At 41.5% G+C, this 26,493-nt stretch overlaps 1 protein-coding gene across 2 annotated transcripts in view; it reads left to right on the top strand.

Moving 5' to 3' along the window:
• Nucleotides 1-26,493, top strand: part of LOC125467326 (NT-3 growth factor receptor-like) — a 667,435-nt gene that overhangs the window by 633,965 nt on the left and 6,977 nt on the right. For both annotated transcript variants that reach the window (XM_059639207.1, XM_048563007.2), the window contains exons 15-16: nucleotides 7,446-7,686; nucleotides 20,049-20,207. In XM_059639207.1, the coding sequence (XP_059495190.1) occupies nucleotides 7,446-7,686; nucleotides 20,049-20,207 (400 nt within the window). The remainder of the gene's footprint in view (nucleotides 1-7,445; nucleotides 7,687-20,048; nucleotides 20,208-26,493) is intronic.

Genomic DNA, 26,493 nt, shown 5'->3' with positions numbered 1-26,493 from the left:
TAGGAACAGCACTTTATTGGCATGAGTTATAAGGAGAGGCTGGAACTTTCTTCACAGGAGTGTAGGAGGTTGCGAGGCGACCTGATAACAGTTAATTAAATCATGAGGGGCAAGATAAGGTGAATAGCAAAGGTCTTATCCCTAGGGGAGGGGATTTCAAGACTAAGGGGCATTTTTTTAAGATGAAAGGAGAAAGATTTAGAAAAGACATAAGGGGCATTCTTTTTACTCAGAGAGTGGTTCGTGTGTGGACTGAACTTCCAGAAGAAGTGGTGGATACAGGTACAGTTACAACGTTTGAAACACATTTGGATATGCTCATGACTAAGAAAGGTTTGGAGGGATATGGGCCAAATGCAGGGCAGGTGGGACTAGTTTAGTTTGGGCTTATGATCAGCATGGACTGCTTGGACTGAAGGGTCTGTTTCCACGCTGTCTGACTCCAGAATTCGATGACTCTAAAGTGCCCAGGGATATTCTAAGGATGTGAAAGAGGGGGTTTAAAATAGCAGTTGGTCAATTTGCTCATTCCTGTTTTCCAGTCCTCTGTAGCTTTACCCCTCTGTGTCTTTATAATTTTATCCAGCCCTTAGAGGTTGTCTGCACTCATCTAATTCAGGCCACTTGCATGTCCCCAACTTTCATCACTCAAAAATTAGTGGACTTTGATTAATTCTGCCCACGTGTACCTTTATAAGTCTCCCTGGCCACTTTTTCTTTCCTGTTTTAAAACACTGTTTAAAAATTATTTGACTGAGCTTTTGGTCATCTGATCTTGTATCTCCTTAAGTGTCATATTTTGTTGTATTGCACTCAGCTGGAGTTCTTTCGGTTGTTTAATTATATAAGTGAGAGTTTTTTCTGTTGTACCTCCACTTATACAAGTAACCTCAGTCCTTATTCCAGTGATCAGTAATCCCTAAGATGAGTTGATAAGAATGAAATTACCTAAACATTCATAATTTTTTAAAAAGCTGTTGTTTGGAGGCAGATTAAACTTGAAGCCACAATGGAAATCTACAGGAAAGTTGCTTCTTTCATTGAGATAGCAAGCAGGAGCAGTTGTTGAAGGTGATGTCAAAACTACTAAATGGCTGCATTATTTTACCAATGCTTCTTCCATTATTGAACTATTGAATTGGATTAAATGTCACTGGTTGCTTGTCATGCATTTGCATAAACATTTAGCAAACATAGCATTAGCCCCTCAGTTAAAACATGTGGATGTTCAGCAACAGTCTGATTGTAAGTGTCACTGCACTTTCATGCTTCAGGAAGAACAAGCTGTCGCAAAACACCGTGACTCCCTGGAATCAATCAAAAATCACAATAATTAATGTCAATCTCTTTGATTTGTAAGATAGTCATAATTGTGGCCTCTTTCCTTTCTTCTTTCTTCCTTTATTTTCTTCTTTCCTGGCATGGGTGTGTGTTTGTGTTATGTGTTGACTCCAGTGTGTTGTGTTGTGTTTGACTCCAGTGAGTCAAACTTCCAGTTCCAGATGTGGTTTGATTTGTATTGACTGTTTAATATCTTTTAATACAACAAATAAAACACAGAATACACCCTCTTCGGATGAATACAATTTCAATTTGTATAAGTGGAGTCTTTCTGAAGGCTGGAGATGTCTGACAATGAAACATCTGGTTTGTGTCAACCATTCTCGCATTATCTTTGCTTCCTTTTCTCATCCTTTGGTGCGCAATTCCTTCCTTCAATTATTTCACCAAATCACGGAATCGTAATGGCACAGAAGGAGGCCATTCAGCCCATCATACCTGCAGCAGTTCTGTTACCTCGTGCCATTCACTTGCTTTTCTCCCATATTCCTGCTCAATCCAATTAAAAAAATCAAAGCCATCTTGACAGCTTTTATTGAACCTGCCGCCACCACGTTTCCAAGTGGAGCATTCCGGACCCTAGCTATGTGCTTTGTGTGCAATAAAATTCCCACATCACTCTTGCTTCATGTGCGCATCACTTTAAATATGTGTCCTCTTGTTCTCTCTCTTTTCTTTCATGAGCTTTTGCTGGACAGATTTGTGTTATAAGGAGAAGTGAAGTGAATTCTTTTATCTTTCCCCTCTCCTATCAACCAGCAGAGGTGTTTTAAATTTTTCTCATTTTGTTATACTTTTTAAAATAGGCTGTAGAATGCATTGCACTCTGAACCCTCTGTTAGTGTAGTTCATTCTTTAAATGATCTCCCACAAACCCTCTCTAGGGTTTAAAATGGAAGTATGGTTTATTCCTGCATTTAAAAAGGTGATTGTTCAATGCAAATACATACCCCAAGCAAGGAAGGAAGAAAATAAAGAAGGAAAGGAATGAGGCTATAATTACCAATAACTTATAAATCAAAGAGATTGACGTTGATTATTGTGATTTTTGACTGATTCCAGGAAGACAGCATCCAGTGAAAGATATTTTCTGTTGGCATGTTCATGTGGGTGCTGTTGACCAAATGCAGAATTCCTTTTGAAGTTGATGAAAGCACAGTGAGGTAAAGTTGGCATTTAGCCAATACAAGATTTTCTTCTTCCTGAGCAATGTTTTTGAAGAGATTTAGATGAGGTGTAGGCTTACCTAAGCCTGTAGTCTTGCTTTGTTATCACCACTTAGATTCTTAGCAGAATTACTCAATTTTAAGAGCAGACTGCTTCTTCCCAGACTGAAGCAACAATGTTCAGATTCTAGAGGTAATGTCTTGAGAAACCGTAGGAGCTTTGAGCATGTGACACAACTGTTAAGGGGTGAGTTTCAATTCAACAATTGGTTTCTATTTCTCTGGCCAATACTATTGTTCATTTGTATGAGACCGATGGTGAAGCATTAATGTCACATCACGCATAATGATTTTCAGTCTCTCTCTCTCTCTCTCTCACACACACACACACACACACACACACACACACACACACACACACACACACGGACGCTCGCTCATACACACACACACACACACACACACACACACACACACACACACACACACACACGGACGCTCGCTCATATACACACATACACACACACACACGTATACTCGCTCATACACACACACACACACACACACACACACACACACGTACACTCACTCATACACACACATACACTCACACACACGCACACATGACACACAACCACATACACACACACACCTCATACACACAGATATGATGCACACACATACACTCACTCACACTCGCTCATACACACACGCACACATACACTCGCTCATACACACACACACACGTACACTCGCTCTCACACACACACAGACACACACACACGTACACTCGCTCATACACACACGTACACTCGCTCATACACACACAGACACACACACACACACACACACACGTACACTCGTTCATACACACACACACGTACACTCGTTCATACACACACACACACTCGCTCATACACACACACACACACACACACACACACACACGTACACTCGCTCATACACACACAGACACACACACACACGTACACTCGCTCATACACACACACACACGTACACTCACTCATATACACACACATGGACTCACTCATATAATCACACATACACACACATGCATACACTCACTCATACACACACATACACTCACACACACACACACATGACACACAACCACATACACACAAACGACACACACATACACACACATGTACACTCACTCACATATACACACACACACACACACACACATTATTGCAAGACATACACAATGCAAAGGTATAATATTGAAAAAGGATGCTATCTGAGTTCTATCCTCATAACAACTGATTGGAATCCTTGATAATGGGAACTGCAGATGCTGGAGAATCCAAGATAATGAAATGTGAGGCTGGATGAACACAGCAGGCCCAGCAGCATCTCAGGAGCACAAAAGCTGACGTTTCGGGCCTAGACCCTTCATCATAGAGGGGGATGGGGTGAGGGTTCTGGAATAAATAGGGAGAGAGGGGGAGGCGGACTGAAGATGGAGAGAAAAGAAGATAGGTGGAGAGGAGAGTATAGGTGAGGAGGTAGGGAGGGGATAGGTCAGTCCAGGGAAGACGGACAGGTCAAGGAGGTGGGATGAGGTTAGTAGGTAGGAGATGGAGGTGCGGCTTGGGGTGGGAGGAAGGGATGGGTGAAAGGAAGAACAGGTTAGGGAGGCAGAGACAGTTTGGACTGGTTTTGGGATGCAGTGGGTGGAGGGGAAGAGCTGGGCTGGTTGTGTGGTGCAGTGGGGTGAGGGGACAAGCTGGGCTGGTTTTGGGATGCGTTGGAGTAAGGGGAGATTTTGAAGCTGGTGAAGTCCACATTGATACCATTGGGCTGCAGGGTTCCCAAGCGGAATATGAGTTGCTGTTCCTGCAACCTTCGGGTGGCATCATTGTTGCACTGCAGGAGGCCCATGATGGACATGTCATCTAAAGAATGGGAGGGGGAGTGGAAATAGTTTGCGACTGGGAGGTGCAGTTGTTTATTGCGACTGAGAGGTGCAGTTGTTTATTGCGACTGGGAGGTGCAGCTGTTTATGGATTGGAATCCTTCTTGAGATTATGGCCAGTTTGCATCCTGCAAGTTGCAATGACAATTTTTTAGACCAGGAAAATTCATTTTAAGAATAAAGTTTTACTTTTTAAACAAATTATGATCGTTCTTTACATCTCATGGATATAGCAGTTTGGTACTGAGGAATGAGATAGTTTAGAGCCAATATTCTGACAGACTGTTTGAAACCAGCCACAGTACAATCCTGCCATAACATTGGGGAAAATATTTCTACCTGCAGTGAAATCTGCATTTAATCAGTTTTTGCAACTTGTTGGAAAAGTTTTTTCCATCAGGTTTTAGGGGTATGAGACATCACTTCCACTGAAGCAATTATCAAAGGGGACTGTTCCACAAGTAATTCCTCATTCCTGTGAACCCATTCCGAAGATTGAGAGGATTCCAAATGCCCACAATGACTCTAAAACCTGTCTGGAATTTTATAATAAACTCCTGGATTCAGATTGTGATGCATTATATTCATTCAGAACTTCATGAAATACTTCCTTTCTTCCTATATATTTATCCTCTTCAGAAAAAAAGAGCTTGCATTTCTATAGCGTGTTTCATGGATCTAAGACATTCCAGGAATGTCAATGAAACATTATTGAAATGTAGTCATTGTTGTAAAACCAAATGGTGGACAACAAATTCCTCAATCAGTAATGAGACTTCTCTTTTAGTGATGAGATTGTTTGGGGAACAAAAAGTTGGCCAGGATACCTCTCCAGCTGTTTTGCAAAGCAATAGTGAAAATCTTTCAATCCTTCAGTGAGGACAGATGGACCTTGGTTTGCTGTGCTATCTGAAAGACAAAGCTTAGACAGTAAAGCAGTCACAGTTTACCAAGTGTTCTATTCTATGAAGATTTGGAAGCAATACCATGTCTCACCAAGCCAAAGCCCACATTAATAGTTAAGGTAATAAATGCATTGAAACGATCCATTTGGGTTGCTACTTTAAAATAAACAGGGGAAGTAGGACAAGAGGACAGGGGTTTATAACTAGTAAAGATATGACAAGAATGATAAACCAGGTTTCACTTCAGGCAAAGACTGATCAGCACTTAGAATGAACTTCCAGATAAAGTGGTCCGGGGAAGGTGCCTGGGATAATTTAATGAATAAACAGAGGCAGCAATGGGGGAGCATTGGGCTATGGTGAGTTAAGATAGATGGAATGGCCTTCCTCATCTTTAAGCATCTTTTGGTTTCTGAAAAATGAGACAATCGGGTGTGGTTTACTGGGAGAGGTTTGAGAGGTACAATGCAAATGTCAGATGAGCATCTCAAAACCAAGGGGGCTGGTGGAAAATCATAACATGCTATTCATAATAATTCTTAAATGTAACTTGCCCATTAAGTGAAATCTCATGGAACATTAGAAGTCTTGACAATGGGATTTTTATCCCACTGGTATTCCTGTAGGAGGATATTGCACCCTCCAGTTAGATCCATGAAGGATTTTATTTCCCAAGTGCTTAACTTCTGGATTTTCTTCCCTTGCCCATTCTGTGTGGGATTCTCCTCCAGTGCTAACACCAGGCAGGTTATCCTATTTGCTGCTCATGTGCCCATGGCAGGGGTTTGACTGTTTAATTCCATGGTGTTGATTTTATTCCTTGGAATGTCCTAATGTGCTTATATAATTATGACCCTTCTAAGGAGTGGGTAAATGCTACAAACCAACTAGTGCATTGTGGGGGAAATTGCCAACTTCATCTCTGCATGCATTCTGGAGCTCTCTCCAATTCCACACTGAAACTCCCTTCTAACTGTTGTTTATATTGTTCGTCATGTCTGAAACAAAATCCTGACATTCATTCGCAAATTGCTCTGTGCATTTACCACAGATCAAGGGCCGTGTTTATTGTGGTATTTGTACTGCTGAAAGATAACCTATTTTTTCAGTCATCAATCTAATATTACACAGAAGTTAACAAATAGGCAGTCAGATATCAGTGTACTGCCACTGACAGGAGAGTTCCAATAGCCTGAGGGACAGTGTCAACACAGAGATTTCTACTTTATTCGTGCTTTTCTATTGAGAAAGGTCAAAAAACTCTGAGGGATGAAGAAGGAATGTGTTATAGAGAAACAAAATGGAAGAGGAGGCTCTTCTGAATTTTGTGATGAGGCAGATTAAGTGGGAAGAGAGGGTACATGGAACTTTTCTCTATATGTGATCTATGTTGTACCTGAGGTGAGAGAGCTTGACTGCATAGTTTTGGGAAGCTTTACCTTCTATTTCATTCTTACTACTCCGACAGCACCTTCCAAACCCGTGACCTTTACCACCACCAATGTCAAAGGCAGTAGATATGTGGGAAAACCATCACAACTCATATGCCATTCCAACATGGAACTCTGACATTGTTCCTTCATTATCACTGGTTTAAAGTCCTGGAGCTCCCTTCCGAAGAGCAGAGTGAATGTGCTCACACCCAAGGTAGCTCACCACAACCTTCTCCAGGGTAAGTACAGATGGATTTTAAAAAAGACTGGCCCGGAAAAGTGAGGCCACATCCCATGAATGAATTAAAAAGACTGGGAATGCTTAAACAAGGAATACTTTTACGGGATTAGGTGCCTGAATCGGAACTGCATATTTTTCATTGCTTGATACTTCAGAGCTTGAAAAATCTAAGGTTCAAAATAGTGAATCAATTATACGTTTGGGCCATGGGAGAAAGCCGCAATGGGAATTCTCCTTATACAACTTCAATGCCCGAAGAGTAATCCAGTCCCACATTTTCAATGAGCCTCTCTGTGGGATGATCTTGTCTAACTCCATATTTTATAAAAACAAAAACAGATGTTCAGGACAGTCATATTTCAGTTGATCTGAATTGGGAATTTGTATCTACCCACTGATTGTCCACTCTTTGCTTCACAGGGCTCGTGGCCCAGATGCGATGATTCTGGTCGATGGGCAACCACGGTTGAAAGGGGAAATGAGTATCTCTCAGATGTTAAACATCGCCACACAGATTGCATCTGGTATGGTGTACCTGGCCTCACAACACTTTGTTCACAGGGATCTGGCCACTCGCAACTGTCTGGTTGGAGGAAATGTGCAGGTTAAAATTGGAGATTTTGGAATGTCGAGAGATGTCTACAGTACAGATTATTACAGGGTAAGTTCCTCATTGTGACAATGGATTAATTCAGTAGAGCTATTACCTGTGAGAATTAAAGATGAATGCAGCATCAGTTGTTATTCCATGGGTTATTTCTACATTTTAAAGGATTGACCACCACAGCTTTGACTTCCCATTGCAACACTATCTCTGGGTTTCCTCCCCTTATTCAGCACAAACATCACTATAGTTAGAGGTTTCTCATTCTGTATGAGTTATTGTAAACACACCATCTGGTTTATCTTCCATTGTCACTGATGTGCTCTGTGAGGAGTGACCCAGCTCCAGTTCCCTTAACTCCATTCCCACCACCAAAGCTCTGATCTGCCAACATTTCTGAACTTAAATTGCAATAACTTCTGAGTATTGATGTGCCACCTGCTTCCATTTCAAAACCATGAACCCCTTCCCCAAGAATACTGTTGGTCACAATAACAAAGTGTGGAGCTGTATGAACACAGCAGGCCAAGCAGCATCTCAGGGGCACAAAAGCTCTTGTACTCCTGAGATGCTGCTGGGCCTGCTGTGTTCATCCAGCTCCACACTTTGTTATCTTGGATTCTCCAGCATCTGCAGTTCCCATCATCACTAATACCGATGGTCATCTCTCTGTCTTTGCAAACTACTATCACATCTTTAAATTCACATCCTGTTCAAAGCTCTTAAACATGCTATGACATCCCAAATTCATTCCAACCTGCCCCACAACTCAATGCTTGAATCTCTCCTCCACATTTTGGCCACACCATCAAATAGTCAATATCAAAGCTGCTGGCAAATTTCACAGTGACAGTGACCGTACAATGTTTCTGTTTCAATTTTCAATTGTTTACAATATACTTAGATGATTTGGATTTGGGGACTAAGTGTGGTGTGTCAACATTTGCAGACCAAGGTGAGTGGAGAGCAAAGTGTGCAGAAGACACTGAAAGTCTGCAGAGGGATGTAGATAGTTCAAGTGAGTGGGCAAAGTTCTGGCAGATGGAGTACAATGTTGATAAGTGTGAGGTCATCCATTTTGGTAAGAATAACAGCAAAATGGACTATGTTTTCAATGGTAAAAAACTGCGGCTCGCTGCTGTGCAGAGGGACTTGGGTGTCCTTGTGCATGAATCGCTGAAGGTGGGATTGCAGGTGCAGCAGGTAATTAAAAAGGCAAATTAAATTTTGTCTGCCATTGCTCGAGGAATGGAGTTTAAAAACAGGGAGGCTATGCTGCAGCTGTATAGGGTTCTGGTGAGGCCACACCTGGAATACTGTGTGCAGTTTTGGTCTCCTTACTTGAGAAGAGATATACTAGTATTGGAGGGGGTGCAGAGGAGATGCACTCGGTTGATTCCAGAGTTGAGAGGGTTGGATTATGAGGAGAGACTGAGTAGACTGGGATTATACTCATTCGGAAGAATGAGGGGAGATCTTAAAGAAACATATCAGATTATGAAGGGAATAGATAAAGTGGAGGCGGGGAGGTTGTTTCCGCTAGCAGGTGAAACTAGGACTAGAGGGTATTGCCTCAAAATAAAGGGAAGTAGATGCAGGACTGAGGCCAGCAGGAACTTCTTCAACAAAAGGGTTGTGAATCTGTGGAATTCCCTGCCCAGGGAAGTGGTTGAAGCTACCTCGCTGAATGTTTTTTAAGGCAAGGTTGGATAAATTTTTGAACAGTAAAGAAATTAAGGGTTATGGTGAGTGGGTGGGTAAGTGGAGCTGAGTCTCAAAAATCAGCCATGATCTTATTAAATGGCGAGGCAGGCTTGAGGGGCCGGATGGCCTAGTCCTGCTCCTAGCTCTTATGTTCATCCTTCATCGTGGCGTAGCTAACAGCTGCATTGTTACCTATTTCCAGCCCAGTGCCACTCTAACTATTGTCTCTTAATCAGCAACAGCTTCACTTTCCAGCTCTTCATCATAGTGCTTGCTGTTAACCATAGATCCATCTCTCCAACATAGTGCCTGCTATTAACCATAGGCCCATCTCTCCACCATAGTGCCTGCTGTTCATCATTGGTCCATCTCTTCATCACAGTGCCTGTTGTTCACCATAGGCCCATCTCTTCACCACAGTGCCTGTTGTTCACTATAGATCCATCTCTCCACCATAGTGCCTGTTCACCATAGATCCATTTCTCTACCACAGTGCCTGTTGTTCACCATAGATCCATCTCTCCACCATAGTGCCTGCTGTTCAGCACAGATCCATCTCTTCACCACACTGCCTGCTGTTCACCATAGATCCATCTATTCACCATAGTGCCTGCTGCTCAGCATAGATCCATCTCTTCACCACAGTGCCTGCTGTTCAACATAGATCCATCTCTTCACCATAGTGCCTGCTGCTCAGAATAGACCCATCTCTTCATTATAGTGCCTGCTGTTCAGCATAGACCCACCTCTTCACCATAATGCCTGCTGTTCAGCATAGATCCATCTCCGACAAGGCAATTTTCCTAAACTACATGCAGTCCCTCATTAACATCATTCACAGGCATTTGATCCATTTGTACACATGCAATGGTGATACCTAAATCTATCTTATCACCACTTCGCTACAACCTCTGTGTTGTCAGACTATTTGTTCAATCTACTCTTGACTGAAGCATTATTTCTGCAGATCAAACATTGGAAAGAGCTAAGTTATTGCCTCAGGCTTCATGGGCAAACTGATTCTCTTTTCCTGACCACTTTGTCAGGCTGAACCAGGCTGTTTACAATCTCGATGCTGAGCTGAGATTCAGATTCAACATTTTCTCCTTCACAAAAACCACCATCACCTCCATAATAATTCACTTCACTCCATAATACTCCCAACTCTACAATGCTGCCCACATTTACTGCTCGCAGAACGTGTCGGATGCCAAAACCTTTGATCATGTGTTTTGAATTGGCAATGCTAGTGCCCATGTGGGCAGTCCACCATACTCCAACATTTGTCAGCTTCAGGTCACCCAAAATCAAATAAACGTTATCATCTTTAACACCAAGCCTGACCAGCTTTACATTGGCTCCAAGTTCTCAAAAACCTCTGTTTTAAAATTCTCATTCTTGTATATAAAAAAAAATTCTTCCTTGTAACCCTCACCCATCCCGATAATCAACTTCAAGCTCACCATTGGTCTGATTCTGGCTCCTAGTAAATCCATTGTCTCATTACCCCACAAATGACAACTGTAACTATAGGCATTGAGCCCGTGCTCTTGAATTCACTGGTTAAACCACTGTACCATCCCACCCTTAATTCCTTCTTTGCCTCACACCTTTGACCACAGTTAAAAATGACTCCTTCGTCGGCCACGTATTCCATTTTTAAAAGTTTTGTTTTGTCTCTACGAGGTGTCTAGTGATGTTTGTCTACATTGAAAGCCCAACATACATGTAAGATGGTATTGCTCATGTGCTATAACAGGTTAGCTACCACATTCAGTATATTTCATGATAGGGTAGATGCCTCTTCAATATTAATTTCAAACTCTTTATTTCCCTTTAAAAGGTTCTGTTCATGCTTTTGCACCAGGCTGCTTGTTTAAATTTCTGCAAAAACATTTACCTCTGAAGGATCGGTCTTAACGTAATAGCATAAAATGCCAGGGAGGTTGCACTCCAATACTTGTATTGGCAAATGAGATTGGAGCCATTGCAATGGGTACATGGTGAATTGCTACACTGAAAGCTCCAACAGGTCGCTGTAAGGACACAGTGCCAGGGAGAATGCCAACATCTTATTTAATACAATAAGATGTGAGGAAGAAAACTCTAAAACTTCAGGACCATTTGAGTAAAGAAACTTTTCCTCATCACGTTCTAAAATGATCAGCTCCTTATTCTGAGACTATATCGTCATATTGTAGTTTCCCAATCAGGGAATTGGTATTCATTGGGACTTAAGGGGAGATGGAAAGATTGCATCCCTGTTTTCCAACAGCTGAGAATACCAGGGCAGGCATAGGAATAACAGCATGGACCTCTTCATCCTGAAGAAGAGTCTTTCGACTCAAAAGCGATAACTCTTTTTGTCTCTACAAATACTGCTGCCAGGCATGCTGGGTTTCCTCCAGCATTTTATATTTGTACATCAAGCCCCAGCATACCACTGACAAACTAGATGTCACAGAATTGAGTGAAGACGTAGAATCCCTGTAGCGGGGAAGCAGGCCATTCAGCCCACACCAACGTTCCAAAGAGCATCTCAACCAGACCCCACCCCTGTAGCCTATAACGTGGCATCTCCATGGCCAATCCACCCAGCCTGCACGTCTTTGAACTGTGGGAGGAAACTGGAGCACCCGGAGGAAACCCACGCAGACACAGAGAGAATGTGCAAACTCCACACAGACAGTCGCTGAGGCTGGAATCAAACCCGGGTCCCTGGTGCTGTGAGGCAGCAGTGCTAACCGCTGAGCCACCGTGCCGCCCCAGTTGTTTCTATATTTTACAGGATTAATTCAGTAGAGCTATTACCTGTAAGAATTAAAGGCAAGTGCAGCATTCACTGTTGTTCCGTAGGCTATTTCTATATTTTACAGGATTGACGAGCACAGCTTTAACTTCCCATTGCACCCCAACCTCCAGATTTCCTCTGCTTATTCAGCACAAACATCCCTATTGTTGGAGGTTTCTCATTAAGTATGAGTTATTATAAACAACACCTTGTTTATCTTCCAGTGTCACTGAAGCTCTCTGTGAAAAGTGACCCAGCTCCTGTTGATTTCATTCCCACTAAAACACAACCAACATTCCTGAACTGACACTGAAGACGCTGAATCTAAAGGAGCAGCTGCTTCAAGTGGTTGTCAATTTGAACGCTTTTTATTTAGTTCCGTGTTAAAATTGACGCGTCAACTGTTGCTGCCCAGTCTCACTTAGCAGTCTTAACAGGAACCAAGATAACTATGAATGATATATCAATAGGGTATCACTTAACAACTGTCTCCCTAAAATTAAATGATAGCTCATGATTGAAACTCATGAATATTAGTTTCACAGATGCATGAAAGATGTATCATTGAAACAAATCAACTGTAGTGAATTCTAGGATTCGCTTTGTGCTTGTTGCTGTAAAATCAATTAGAGGTTATTTGATACTAACTGGGACCAAGTGCATTTCACAATTGTAAATTACCATGGGAAGATTTAATTATTCCAAGACTTATTAGACACTGCAGCCCATGGTCTCACAAACAAAAACCCGTTGCTACGGTCACGCGCCACATTGAACAAAAATGAATCATGTTTGAAGCTTCTGGGTCCCTTGGGTTCCCAAGTGTTCATTTCTTCAGTTTTATCTTGTTTATTTTTAAAATAATTTTAAACTCTGTGATATATTTTAAGAACTCTGCAGTGTGAAGTCAGGAAGGAATTGACACCTTGAGACCGAGGTAATGCATATTCGTTCACACCAGCTACTAACAGCCTTTTTTCTTTCTGTTGTGGGATGTGGACATTTCTGGCCGGACTAGCATTTATTGCTTGTTCCTAAGTTGGCCCTTGAGAAGGTGTTAGTGAGCTGCCTTCTTGAACTGCTGCAGTCCAGATGTAGGTTTCCCCACAATGCTGTCAGGGAGGGAATTCCAGGATTTTAACTTAAAGATAGTGAAAGAACGGACATATATTTCCAAATCAGGATGTTGAGTGTCCCTATGTATTTGTTATCCTTGTCTTTCTAGGTGGTAGTGGTTGTGGGTTTGGAATCTGCTTTCTAAGGATCTCTGGTGAATTTCTGCAGTGCTTCTTGCAGATAGTACACACTGCTGCTACTGATTGTTGGTGGTAGAGGGAGTGAATTACTTAATTCATTGTTCACTAAGACCTTGGGTATTCTTACAACATTGTACTGTACAACATTGGTGTACAGTAAGGATAAAGTCACCATAGTCTCAGGGGACCATGGGGCTACTTTCTTATGAGAGAGAGAGAGAGAGAGAGACGCATGGTAAAGGTTTAACCTGAGGGTGGGCATGTCTCAGGCAAGGTGGAGAAGAAAGGACCTTCATGGAACCTGACCAACATAATACCACACAAAATCCTTTTGTAGTCCTCCTGAAACTGATGGTCCAGTGACATGAGGATAAAACTATTGTGAATACCATTGTCCAGCACTTTTTCATAGAGTATCTTCATGCAATCTTTTTCTCTCCCCTTTGACAAATACTGGGGAAGTGATATAAATGCTGATAGGCTGATTAGCAAGTCCTGATGGGAAATTGAACCCAGGGCATCTGGCCCAAAAGTAGGGACATTACTACTGTATCACAACTCTGAAGAAGTCTCATACACATCGATTTTATGTTGTCAGTGCATTTTCCCCTTGCGACCCAGAATTCCGCCCAAGTCTACACAAAAGCAAATGAAACGATGTTCCCAACAGGGTGCTGATCCATCACATTATTGGATAGTATTATCCCTTATTGGATAGTAATTTGTATGTTCCCTTAGGGAGGCAAAGGGCTATAAGAGAAAGTGGGACCATGTTGAGGGAGGAGGGGACCTTGTTATTGAAAGACAGCACCACCGTCGGGACATAATATTTTCTCAATCTTGCCAATGTCTAATTTATATTTTATTAAACATTGGCCAGTAATCCTTCCTGCCATGCTGATTGAGAGGGTTGTAAGACCCTCAGCCTGAAGAGATTAGTGAAAGACTCGGATGAGTTCAGAGATTGCTGTACTGTCGATTACCAATTCAGAGACACAAATCCCATCAATATCACTTACTGTTCCCATGATGAAGCTGTTAGTCTGCTTCCCATGCGACTGATGTAAATGCTGCAGGCATTGAGAATAAGAGAAAGGAGACTGCTGTTCATTAAATTGTGGATTTGTGAAGCATCACATCAGGTTACTGCAACACTCGGACCTCTCTTCTGTTCCATCTGATGGTAACCTTGATTAAACAATCACATGCAACCCAATTTTCTCAAATTTAACAATGTTTCTCTGTAATCAGTTGTGTTTGCACACCCTTCGAACTGATTAATGACATTGATAGCAGAAGAAAAAGAATTACTTGCAAATTGCCACCTGTCACTTGGTCAACAATTGCAGCTGGGTTTCTTTTCCATGTGAGTGGTAGTCCTCGTGTCAAATCTGTTTCCATCTCCCTCCACTACCCAATAAGATCATTAGTTTCTCTTGCTGTGATTTGTGCTTCACAAATTAACTCCAGAGTAAATTCTACAGCCTCATACACAGCGGAAATGTTTTTTTTAACATACAGGGCAGCAGGTGCCTCGAATGTGCTGCGAGTAGAGGTGGTTGAAGCAGATAACAATAGCAACATTTAAGAGGCATTTAGACAGACATATGAAAAGGCAGGGAACAGAGGGATATGGATCACATGCAGGGAGCTTCCCTCCCCAAAGGCATTGTGGGTCAACCGATAGCACATGAACCGTAGTGTTTCAAGAAGGCCATTCACCGCCACCTTCCCTAGTGACAGGCAGTCCATGTTGGCCATCGATGCCCATGTCCCACAAGTGAACAGAGAGAAAATAATGGGATTAGTTTAGAATGGCATCATGGTGAGCCAAAATACCCATTCCTGGGCTGTTACATTAGATAAAATCTTACATTTATGTCTTTGTCCTGTCAATTACTTGAAACAGTCTCTTCCTATTGATACTTTTCTCTATGCCTTCAGAAGTTTAAGCAAATGCTCCAAACAGTTTCTATTTCCTACTTTTTTTTGGGTCTCAGAACATGCTGTTGCCTCCAAACTGTCTTGTCAATTTCTCGTAAAATTCCTTCCCTGTCCAGCATCTACCAACATGATTTGCAAGCTGCTCATCGCATAGAACCTGCCTTGACCTAACCATGGTTTACGTGCTGAGCAATTATGGTGCTTTGTCAGGCTGTTGGATTAACAGAAATTTGTTCACCCAGGGCTGTGGTCATTGGAATTTGGAAGAATGAGAAGGGATGTGATTGAAACGTATAAAACTCTAATGCTGGGCAGGCTACATGTCGGGAGGATGTTTTCTCTGGGGAGTTCAGAACCAGGGTCACAGTCTTGGGATAAGGGGTAGGTCACTTAGGGCTGAGATGAGGAAACATTTCTTCACTCAAAGTGGTAGCTAACCTATGGAATTCACTTCCACAGCAGGAGGCTGAGTCACAGCATATAAGAAAGAAAGAGATTGATAATTTTTTAGATGTTGTTGCAAGTCAAACCAAATCCCTCAAAACATGTCAAGGAGATAGCCCCAGCCCTAACTTTTACCTTATTGAAATTGAGTATGAAGTGCTGTGTTCCAGATGTGATTTCATTAGTCAGACTATTCGGCCTTAAGCAAACACATTGCATTTTTATACCACAATTAAAATACAAACAGAAAAAGAATTGGCATAACTAAAACAAAATACTTTACAAAATAATGCATTATTTAAGTACTACTCCTCAACTGTACTAATATAGAAGCAACATCCCATAAACACCCCTCTGGCAAAGGCAAATTCAGCAAAACGGATTTCTTGAACTTGCAATCTCCTCCAGTCCAGGAGAAGGAACCCCGACAAATGAATCAAGCAGCAAAGAGGGAACTCAAGCTTTTGCAGCAGTGGAGGTAGAGCTATATCTAGCAGCTTCAACTCCAAAACCCCTGCTTCAACAACTGAAAGTAAAGCTAAAACATTGGATCTGTCTGTGCCCAGCTGCACCCACTCAAGCTTCCTTGCTTTTAAAAAAAGTACTATTTACTCTACTTTCAATGGAATAGACACCTCAGCATCATGTTTACAACCTCTTCAAGAGAAACAGGACAGAACAAATCCCTCTTAAAGGCACAACTTGTCATAATATTAAGGGCATCAAAGGATATAGAGATAAAGCAGGACTGTGACACTAAAACAAAGGATCGGCCATGACTATATTGAATGGTGGAGCGGGTTTGTTGGGCTGAATGGGCTCCTCTTGCTCCTAGGTTCTGTATTTCTCTGTTATATCCTCTGTGATGCTTGATTTCAGTAACTTTACGATGCACAAACATTTGAGATACACAGCTCCAAGGCATTCCCAAAGAAGATGGCACTGGACTAGCACTCTGGTGGCGTGGCAGCAAATTTCAACCAAGACAACTAGTAGAGTTTACATTTAATTAATAAATTTGAAACATACAGATAGTCTGACTAATGGTAACCAAGTTCATTTTCATTAACTGTTGTAAAACAAATAAAAATTAAACTTTTTGGAAAAAACTCAGCAGCTTAAGCAACATCTGTGGAGAGAGAAACAGAGGTAATGTTTCGGGATCCAATGATCCCTCTTCAGAACTAATTAGTAGCTAGGAAAAAGTAGTATATATGCTGAAGGCAGGGGGTGGATCGGGGTTGTGAAGGGGTAAGCAAAAAGGTGGAGATAAAGCCCAGGAAGAAAGGCAGTTAGGGAAACAAAGGGATATATAATGGTAAGCCAGAGAGAAAGAAAAGCTGATAATGTTGACCATAAGTAGCTGGAAACGTTGGCCTGTTGACTCCCAAAGGTGTTCATGGTGCATCTCTTCATCTGTGTTCATGTACAGAATCGGGTCTGATGCACATCCCTAGTCGGACACTAGATGTTGTTTTAATACACCCACTTGTCAGTGGGATTCACTCATTACTGGGCCAGAGGAGTTGTTCATTTTCTGAACACAAGGGTGATCTTCACAAACTATGCATTACAGGCAACAGACTTCAAAATCCAGTGAGTGTCGGGGTGTGTGAATTGGAAAAAGAAATGTTATTATTCATATAAGCAAGGGGCAGTGCAAGCTGACTGTAATCACACAGTAGTTACCATGAGTAACAGGTGATAACCTACATCCAGCTGTCTAAACCTTCAATTAGATGAATGTGCTGTTCCAACAAATGCTGAGTTATCTAAACAGTAACATCTGCAAGTGACTTAATAACAGTTATTGCACTCATTAGAGTGACATATTGGCACATACAGAGATGAAGAGAGACAGGCATATAGGTGAATTGAGACGTAGAGAGAAGTCAGAGAGAGATTAAAGATCTCTATCTTTCAAATTGACGCAGACTTCTATCAGACAATGCACAGGGAGGATGTTTCACTCGGTACCTTCAGCTACTTTCTATCATGGGGCACTCAAGGCAGGTCAACAAAACAGGGAAGAGGTAGTGAGACAGGCTGAAGCAAGAGAAGGGTGGAAGAATGAGAAGTAAATTGCATGGGGAATGATGTGAACTCATTTCTTTTGGTTGGAACAGAGACACTTTTAATTAAGGAACAATTGTTTCTTTGACTTTGGAATGGGGTACCATTTCTAACCTGAGAATTAGTTCAATTCTTTGAGCAAGAAAACAGAACAAGTTGCTGAACCTGTCCTTCTGATCTGTGTCACTGACTCAGATGAAGACAACTTGCTAAAACAAGGTCACTCACTTAATCTGTCTCTACCTCTTTGCAGCCTTTGTGTCATATTGACAGTTAATAAGGTGGGAGATGGGTTATAACATGAGCAAGTGTGAAACGATTCACCTCGATAATGACAGAAGAAAAATTGAATATTTTTCAAGAGGCCTGAAATTTCCAAAGTATTTGGGTGTATTCATAGAAGGAGCAAAGTACAGCAAGCAATTAGAAGGTTGAATAGCTATTGCCCTTCACTGCAATGAGATTGGAGTACAAGAGTAAACAGGTCTTGCTTCATTGCAAAAGGATTTTGAATACTATACGTAGTTTTTGGTTTCCGTGACCTAAGGAAGAATATATATTTTTAAAAATCAACCTTTTCAGACATGTTACAATACGCCTCCAGAACAGGTTGGGACTCAAACCTGAGCCTTCTGCTTCAACAATAGAGGCACTACCACTATGCCACAAGACCCTTTGTAAGGGAAAACACTTGTGACCCAAAGGCAACTTAGCAAACTTTGAGCAGATCAGTTACTGGGGATGCCCTGATTTGAGCCTGTATTCCCTGGAGCTAAGAAGAATGAGAAGTGATCTCATTGACACAGAGAAGGTTCTGAAGGGACTTGACTGGCTCAAAACTGAAAGATTGTTTCTCCCTGTCTGGGATTATTGTACGCTCAAAGTTGAAAGCTTGGACTGAGCCCACCACATACTTTCTAGTTAGAGTTTTCTTTCAAACCAACACATACAATTAAAATAAACTAATTTCTTCATAATCTACTTGTTTAGATGCGTTACCATTTGTGTCTGGGCAGCTGGGACTTGAACCCAGACCTTCTGACTCAGAGATAGAGACACTACCACTGTGCCACAAGAGCCTATTCTTCTTTATATATATTTGAATACAAGTAACTGATCAGTTCACTGCACTTGTTGGCCTTCTTATTCTTTAGCTCTGTATGCTTTAAGCTCTTTTCTCACATGTACTCAAATTCAGGAGCACAGTCAAAACTCCTAGGAATGTGGGCGTCACTGTGGGCAGGCAGTTATTTTTCACCCCTAATTGTCCAGAGGGAAGTTAAGAGTCAGGAGGGGAATCATTGCTCTGGGTCTGGAGTCCTAGCCAAAACAGGAAAGGATGGCAAATTTCCTTCTGTAAAGGACATTGGTGAACCATTTAAGTTTTTATGATCATCGTTATACGTATTTTTATTTCAGGTTTTTTATTATGTTTAAATTGAGCTATTTGCCACGATAGGATTCAAGCTCATATCCCCAGAGCATTGCCTATGGTTCTGGGTGTCCAGATCCAGTGGTATTATCACCAGGCCACTGTCTCCTCAGCATCTTATTAACAAGAGAATACTAACGGGGAGTCACAAATACAGGAGCACAGGGGCCAACCATTTAGGAGGAGAAATCCCTAGCCTCCAAAGGGTGTGAATCCTTGGAATTCTCTGCCACAGAATGTTGTGACTTTTGTGGAGAGATCATTCAATGGATGTAGGGAGTGAGCTGGAAGGTAGAGTTGAGGTACAAGATTAGCTGTGTTCATGTAGAATGGTGGAGACAGTTTGAAATACCAAATCATCTAGCCTTGCTCCTAGTCCTTATGATATTATCATGTTACTTATCATGTTTAGCTTTGTATGTTTGTGCAGACATGAATCTATGTATGCATATTTCTGGGTGTCAATGCTTTTTTGTGTTTTAATTTCATACTTAGTGTAGCCAAGGTTTTCAAGTCTTTACCAACTGGGAAAATCTACATGTATCACTTTAGAGGATAACGTGACATTTGCCCAATGTGGCTGAGATCAAGATCCATAAAATTACGTTCCACCAGGCTTTTACATTTCACAGCTTTCCATCCGTCTGTTAGTTTATACTGTGCCACATTTTTATAATTGTGTTATATTGTGACAGGGTACAACATAATGTAACTGTATCTGTCACTATTTTGTAACTGAGTCATTCTTGGAGTTCAATGATTGACTGTATTCCAGGTGGGTGGTCACACCATGCTTCCAATTCGCTGGATGCCTCCTGAGAGTATAATGTATCGCAAGTTCACCACCGAGAGTGACGTCTGGAGCTTTGGAGTGATCCTGTGGGAGATCTTCACCTATGGCAAACAGCCTTGGTTCCAGCTCTCAAATAACGAGGTAAGAGGCTCAAAGCATCATTCCTGGATATCTATTCTGTTATTGGGATGAGTTGGGGGGGAGAAAGACCAGCACTGCTACAAAGAACATGGAGCTTAGAGACACAAGCCACTGGGAGCAGAAGATTCTCAAACTCACTCTGCAGTCTCTCAGGCTGTTAATTCTGCATTGGTCAGTTAGCTTTACTGAAGTGATGCATTAGTTTGAGTGGCCAAGTACAGATTACATTGAATAACCAATATTCTCCTTTTCAATGATTAACACAGTACTCTGCCTTTTTATGTTTTGATAATTCATGGAAGACATGCACCGTTCCACTTCAATGAAGTAATTTTTCAGTAAAACAGCTACTATACAACCATCATATATTTCTTTGGACTAAAATGAATCTGTAATTCATCCCTTCAATTTTATAATCCTTTGTTGTATCTCTCTCCTTTGAGTGTAACTCAATGTCCATGCTGAACATTAAGCCGTCACAGCCGTCCCCTTAGATTCCCCACCGTTAGCCCGCGTTATTTCCGTCTGTACTCCCAATTAAATATCATCCTTATTTTTGCTAACACTTCACACCTTGGTATAATATATCTTATTGTTATTCTTTCACTTGATCATTTTTTGTATTCCTTCGTCATTGGCTCAGCCAGTATTTATTGCCCATCCCTAACTGCCCCTGACAAGGTATGGGTGACCAGCATTCTTGAAATTCTGAAACCCATATGATCTGGGTACTACCCACAGTGCTGTCCAGGAAGGATTTCTTGAATTTTGACTCTGTACCAGAAAAGTGATATATTTCCATGTTGGGATGGTATTTGAGACAAACTTGAGGGTGATGTTGTCTCTGCTGCCTCGGCTGCCCTTGTCCTTCTAGACAGCTGAGATTGAGCATTTGGAAGAAGTCCTGTAAGTAACCTTGTCTTGGAAAACTGGGGACAGTTCTGCACTGAAGGGTACAAATATCATTGTTGATTGTTGGAAAAATCCACCTGGTTCACTAATGTCGTTTAGGGAAGGAATCTGCCATTCTCACCTAGTCTGGCCTACATGTGACTCCAGACCCACAGCAATGTGGTTGTCTCTTAACTGCCCTCTGGGCAACTAGGGATGGGTGATAAATGCTGCCTAGCCAGCAATGCCCTCATCCCATGAATGAATTTTTTAAAAAATCGTGCAAAGTACCTTGTGCCTTTTAATTTGCAGGTATGCTATTGTGTCCGTCAAAATTTTCCCTCACTCCTGTCTTTGATCCCTAAAGTCCAAGCAAGGTACTTTTGAGCCTAGCTGGCACACCAATGTTGTGGTTATCCATTACCAAATCTGCCTGACCTCGATCTTATGGATTACTAGGCATCAATTTCTGTCTGTAAAAAACAACTACTTACAATCATAAAGTCATAGAGCTGTACAGCATGGAAACAGACCCTTCAGTCAAACTCATCCATGCTGGCCAGATATCCTAAATAAATCTAGTCCCATTTGCCAACATTTGACCCATATCCCTCTTAAATCCTTCCTATTCATGTACCCATCTAAATACCTTTTAAATGTTGTACTGGCCTCCACCACTTTCTCTGGCAGATCATTCCATACACACACCACTCTCTGCATGAAAAAGTTCCCCCTTAGGTCCCTCTTAAATCTTTCTCCTCTCATCTTAAACCGATGCCCCCTAGCTTTGGACTCCGCAACTCTCGGGAAAAGACCTTACTATTTACCCCATCTATGCCCCTCATTACTGCTTAAATTATTCTTAAAAACAAAAATGCCCTTTTTTCTTCATTAATAACCCCCTCCCGCCCCTCTGGAGAAGTGACTTAATCATGATGATGTGACCGTCCATTCACCCATTTTAAACGTAGAAGAGAAAGATTTCAAAAAAGCATGAGGGACTGTTTTTCACACAGAGTGTGGTTCACTGTGGAATAAACTTACAGACAAAGTGATAGACATGGGTACAGTTACAATGTTAAAATGACATTGAGATAAATACAGAATAAAAAGTGCCTGAATTGATATGGGCCAAGCACAGGCAGGTGGAACTAGTTTAGTTTGGGATTGTGGTCAGCATGGACTGTTTGGAATGAAGGGTCTGTTTCCGTGCTGTGTGACTTTATTCAGATGCCTCAAACTTCCTGTCCTAGGAAGTCTTATGCTTGTCACCAATTCTTTCATTCCTTTTAGACAATGTATCACATTGAACCAGACTCTGTGTAATTTCAGCATCTTCTGAGGTTTTTGCTGACCCCAAGGGAACAATTTTCATCCCTGTAATGTTGCTGATTCACATACTTTAACTCACCTTAATGTGTATCTCTGTTACTTCCACACTCAATTATCGCACTGTCCTCCTGCACAACCTCCCATGTTTTCCCCTCACTAACCTCTGCTACTGACTTTCCCTCTTGCATCAAGTCCCACTTATCCATTACACCTGACTTTGCTGAAGCTCCTAAAATTGTCTGTCTTATAAACAAGCTAACAAGAATCCATTCTTATGTTGCAGACACTCTATAAATGCAGGTTGTTGTTGTCATTATTCCTCTTGAACCTGACTTTGGTGGCACAGACTCTGATAATCTCCTAACAATCTCCGTGCCACATCCCCCGGGGCACAGGTGCCCTCCTGGGATTCACTGTCTTGCCAGCTAGTTGTCCTCAGGAACAGGTGATCGCAACTGAATGCCACAATGGTTGCAATGTAATTAATTAAACAAATTAGCTCCATATATAATATGAGAGGAAGGGATTAACCACTTTGTTTGTAAAGCTGGGAAGATTTCATTTACTTTATTGTCACTTAATTTATTCTGTTTTAATGTTCACTCAGTTCCCGATACATCCACGCACACATCCTACCTGGTAATGAAATGCACTCTGCAGGCTGTGGAGTGAGTGGTGTATTTGAGTCTACGATGAGCCAGATGAGCTTTTCTATTTGTTTGCAGAATATTGTTTAGCAAAATAGTGTTCTCATGTTGTGGAGAGGTGTAACTGCCCTCTGCCATGGAGCTGTTTCAACGGGAGATTTTATCTGTGTCATTCTCCCATAATTACCAAGCCATGATTGGAACTCAGCTCAGTCAATTAGACACACAGTGACTTGCAATGTCACATCCAGGCAGGAAATTCAACTAAAACTTCACTTCCTGAAATATACAGGTTAGGTAGCTGTGAAGAAAAAGATGATTCATTCTCCGAATGATTTAAACCCCTTGATTACTCATTATTCCCTCTCAATCTGGTCTTAGCTGGTCTCTCGTTGGTGATATTAACCCCTCAAACACCCATCATTACCCCACTCAGTGATATTAACCCCTCGAGCACTCATCATTTCCTCACAGTGTGATATCAACCCCCAAAATACTGGCCATTTCCTTCCTTGGTGATATTAATCTCGGAAATGTTAGGTTTTACTTGCTGACTGATATTAACCATAGACTGCTGTAATTTTCACACTGTCTCATGGCTCTAGAGACACAATTACACTATTCATAATAACAGAATGAGGTTGTTTAGACCCTGTTCTGCTGTTCAATTCAATCATGGCTGATCTGCAACCAAACTCCATATACCTACCTATTCCTCATATCTCAAATAACTTGGAATACACAAGTCTATCAATCTCAGAATTAAGATTTACAAATTGTTGCTGCTTGTGGAAGAAGGTTCAAAATTTCCAGCACACTGTTCAAAGAAATATTTCCTAATTTCACTCCATAAAAACTTCACTCTGACCTGCTACACCCTCTGGACTAAGAGTCCAGCAAAAATAATTTCTTTCTGTTCATCCTATCAATATCTTGTCAAATCTTAAAATGTTTGTCCAAGTCACCTCTTGACCTTCTAAATTATAAGGAATCCAATCGTCGTTTACTTTCTCTGCCCTTGTGATTTGAGTCTTGGAGTCCAGGTTTCCTCACGTAAATCCAATCTGCACTCCCTCCCTCAGGCCTTCCTCAGGTGTGACCGTCAGAACTGCTCACGAGACTGCTCTGGTATGGCTGAACCAGGTCTTTGTACATCTGAGGCATGTCTTCTACTCACTTGTATTCCAGTGCTCTCTGTAGGAAGATTCAGTTTTTCAGTAGTTCCTGAATTATTTTCTGTCCTGCAATTCTCATGGAACTCCACCCTTTTGGACCTCCACCCAGATCTCCAAACATGCTCTGCCTTTCGGTTAGGTCATGCCTACTGTTTACCACAACACTGTTTTCTCTGCCTTTGTTCCATATCCTCTGCCTAACTGATAAATCTTGGGCATTGCCTACCACAGTAAGCAGAACTATCACATAATTGAAAATACAGAACCAAGGCCAACTGAGTTGAGAGGTACAGCTTAACATGTACTCTATACCTTTTTTCCACCATTTTTAATTTGTATTCTTTTACTTTTATTTTGTCTGCTGGCTTCCTCTTTAGAATTCTCTGTAATAACTGATTTCCTAACTCAAGGGCTCCATAGTGCTTTCATTCAGTGCCTGCAATTAATTACCTAACACGTCAGTTGAGCACTAGAAATACCAAGGAGATGTAAGCTCCCGCATGATTAAGGTCCCTTCTGTTTCCTGATGTGCATAAACAATAGCTAATTTCATTCTTTCTGTTACATGTTTGGCTTAATGGCACCTGACAGAGTGTCTCAAAGAGGTAAAGAAGAGGGAAAGGTCGAGTCAAAGATGGGGGGGGGTCGGGGAATGAAGGAGCAAAAAACACTGTTAAATGTTTTAGAGGGAGGGAGGCAAGGCAAAACTGAAAGAATTACAAATGCTTTCACATAGAAACAGGAACAGCACAAACACAAAGGGAATGGCCTTTCAAACCATTCAGTATGAAAGGAAGGTAATGTAGTGATTGTAATGAGAACAGCCAGCTGAACCTCATAGAATATAAGTTCCCTGATTGGACCAGATTAACAACTGCAATTAGGGAGCCTTGGCTGACAGGTAAAAAGAGGAGTGTTAGAGATTCTGATCGCCAGCTCTGAAGAGGCAGTATTAAAGCCAAGGTCTGATCATTTGTAAGTAGAGGGTGACCTGGTGGCAGGACATTGACCTCTATGGAGTTATTACAGATAATTAAAGAGAAGAGCTTTCAGAAGTATTTTACAACTAGGGCTGAGGAGATGTGGCTTTTTTTTTCCCTATTCTTTACTTGACTACAATAGATTTTTAAAGTTAAAAATGGATGCTGTTTTCTAATTCAGTCTGTATTTAGCCATGTAGGATCATAAGGATTTAGAAAGACAGGTACTCTTGAGTTAAACACAATATAAATTACATTTCTTGCTAAAATCCTCCTGGTTAGAAAATACGATGAACCAAAATATGCTGATTGATCACGTGTTTCACTAACATCCACAAACACACTCAAAGCATGCAGGAAAATGCAACTTTAGAATATCAGAGAAAGCTTTCCTGCTCCTCTGATGCTGCTTGGCCTGCTGTGTTCACCCAGCTCTGCACCTTGTTATCTCAGATTCTCCAGCATCTACAGTTCCTATTAGCTTTGAAGTTATCCCTTTTCCCCTGGAAAATACCGAAGAAAGGTCGAGACCAGAAACTTCAGCTTTCCTGCTCCTCTGATGCTGCTTGGCCTGCTGTGTTCTTCCAGCTCCACACCTTGTTATCTCAGACTCCTGCATCAGCAGTTCCTACTGCCTCTTGTTGAAGGACTCTATTGGTTTTCAGTAGAGGTTCTGTCTGCTGCAAGACTGTTAAGGCATTTCTTTTGAACACAAACAGAAATTGCTGGAAAAGTTCAACAGATCTGGCAGCGTCTGCAAAGAAAAAAAATCAGAGTTAACGTTTCGGGTCCAGTGACCCTTCCTCAGAGCTGGACCCAAAACATTTTTTTCTTTATAAGTGCTGCCAGATCTGCTGAGCTTTTTCAGTAACTTCTGTTTGTGTTCCTGATTTACAGCGTCTGCAGTTCTTTTGGTTTTTATAAGGCATTTCTCTTTCTCAGCAAAACAGAGGTCAAAGCTTAGCCAGTATGTTGTGGAGAGAGATTTTTTTTATGGCAGCTTATGTGTACCCTGCTCAAGTTTAAATTTGAACATTTGCACAAACGGTTATATCACATAACTTCTTTCCATGTTATTTGCATATTGCAATGACTCTGGGCTACATCTCATGTCACATAAAGCTTTCCTTTAGCCATTGTTCCAGAGCCAAGGTGATAGCTTTCATGGCCAAGCCATTGATCCACGAATGATTCATCCGACATTTTGATATAGGAAGGAACTTCAGAAAATTGCAGTAATGTTACAGAAGAGAAGGAGGCC

This window comes from Stegostoma tigrinum, chromosome 33 (assembly GCF_030684315.1).
Source record: "Stegostoma tigrinum isolate sSteTig4 chromosome 33, sSteTig4.hap1, whole genome shotgun sequence".
Taxonomy (NCBI): domain Eukaryota; kingdom Metazoa; phylum Chordata; class Chondrichthyes; order Orectolobiformes; family Stegostomatidae; genus Stegostoma; species Stegostoma tigrinum.
This window is presented reverse-complemented; position numbering and strand designations above follow the sequence as displayed.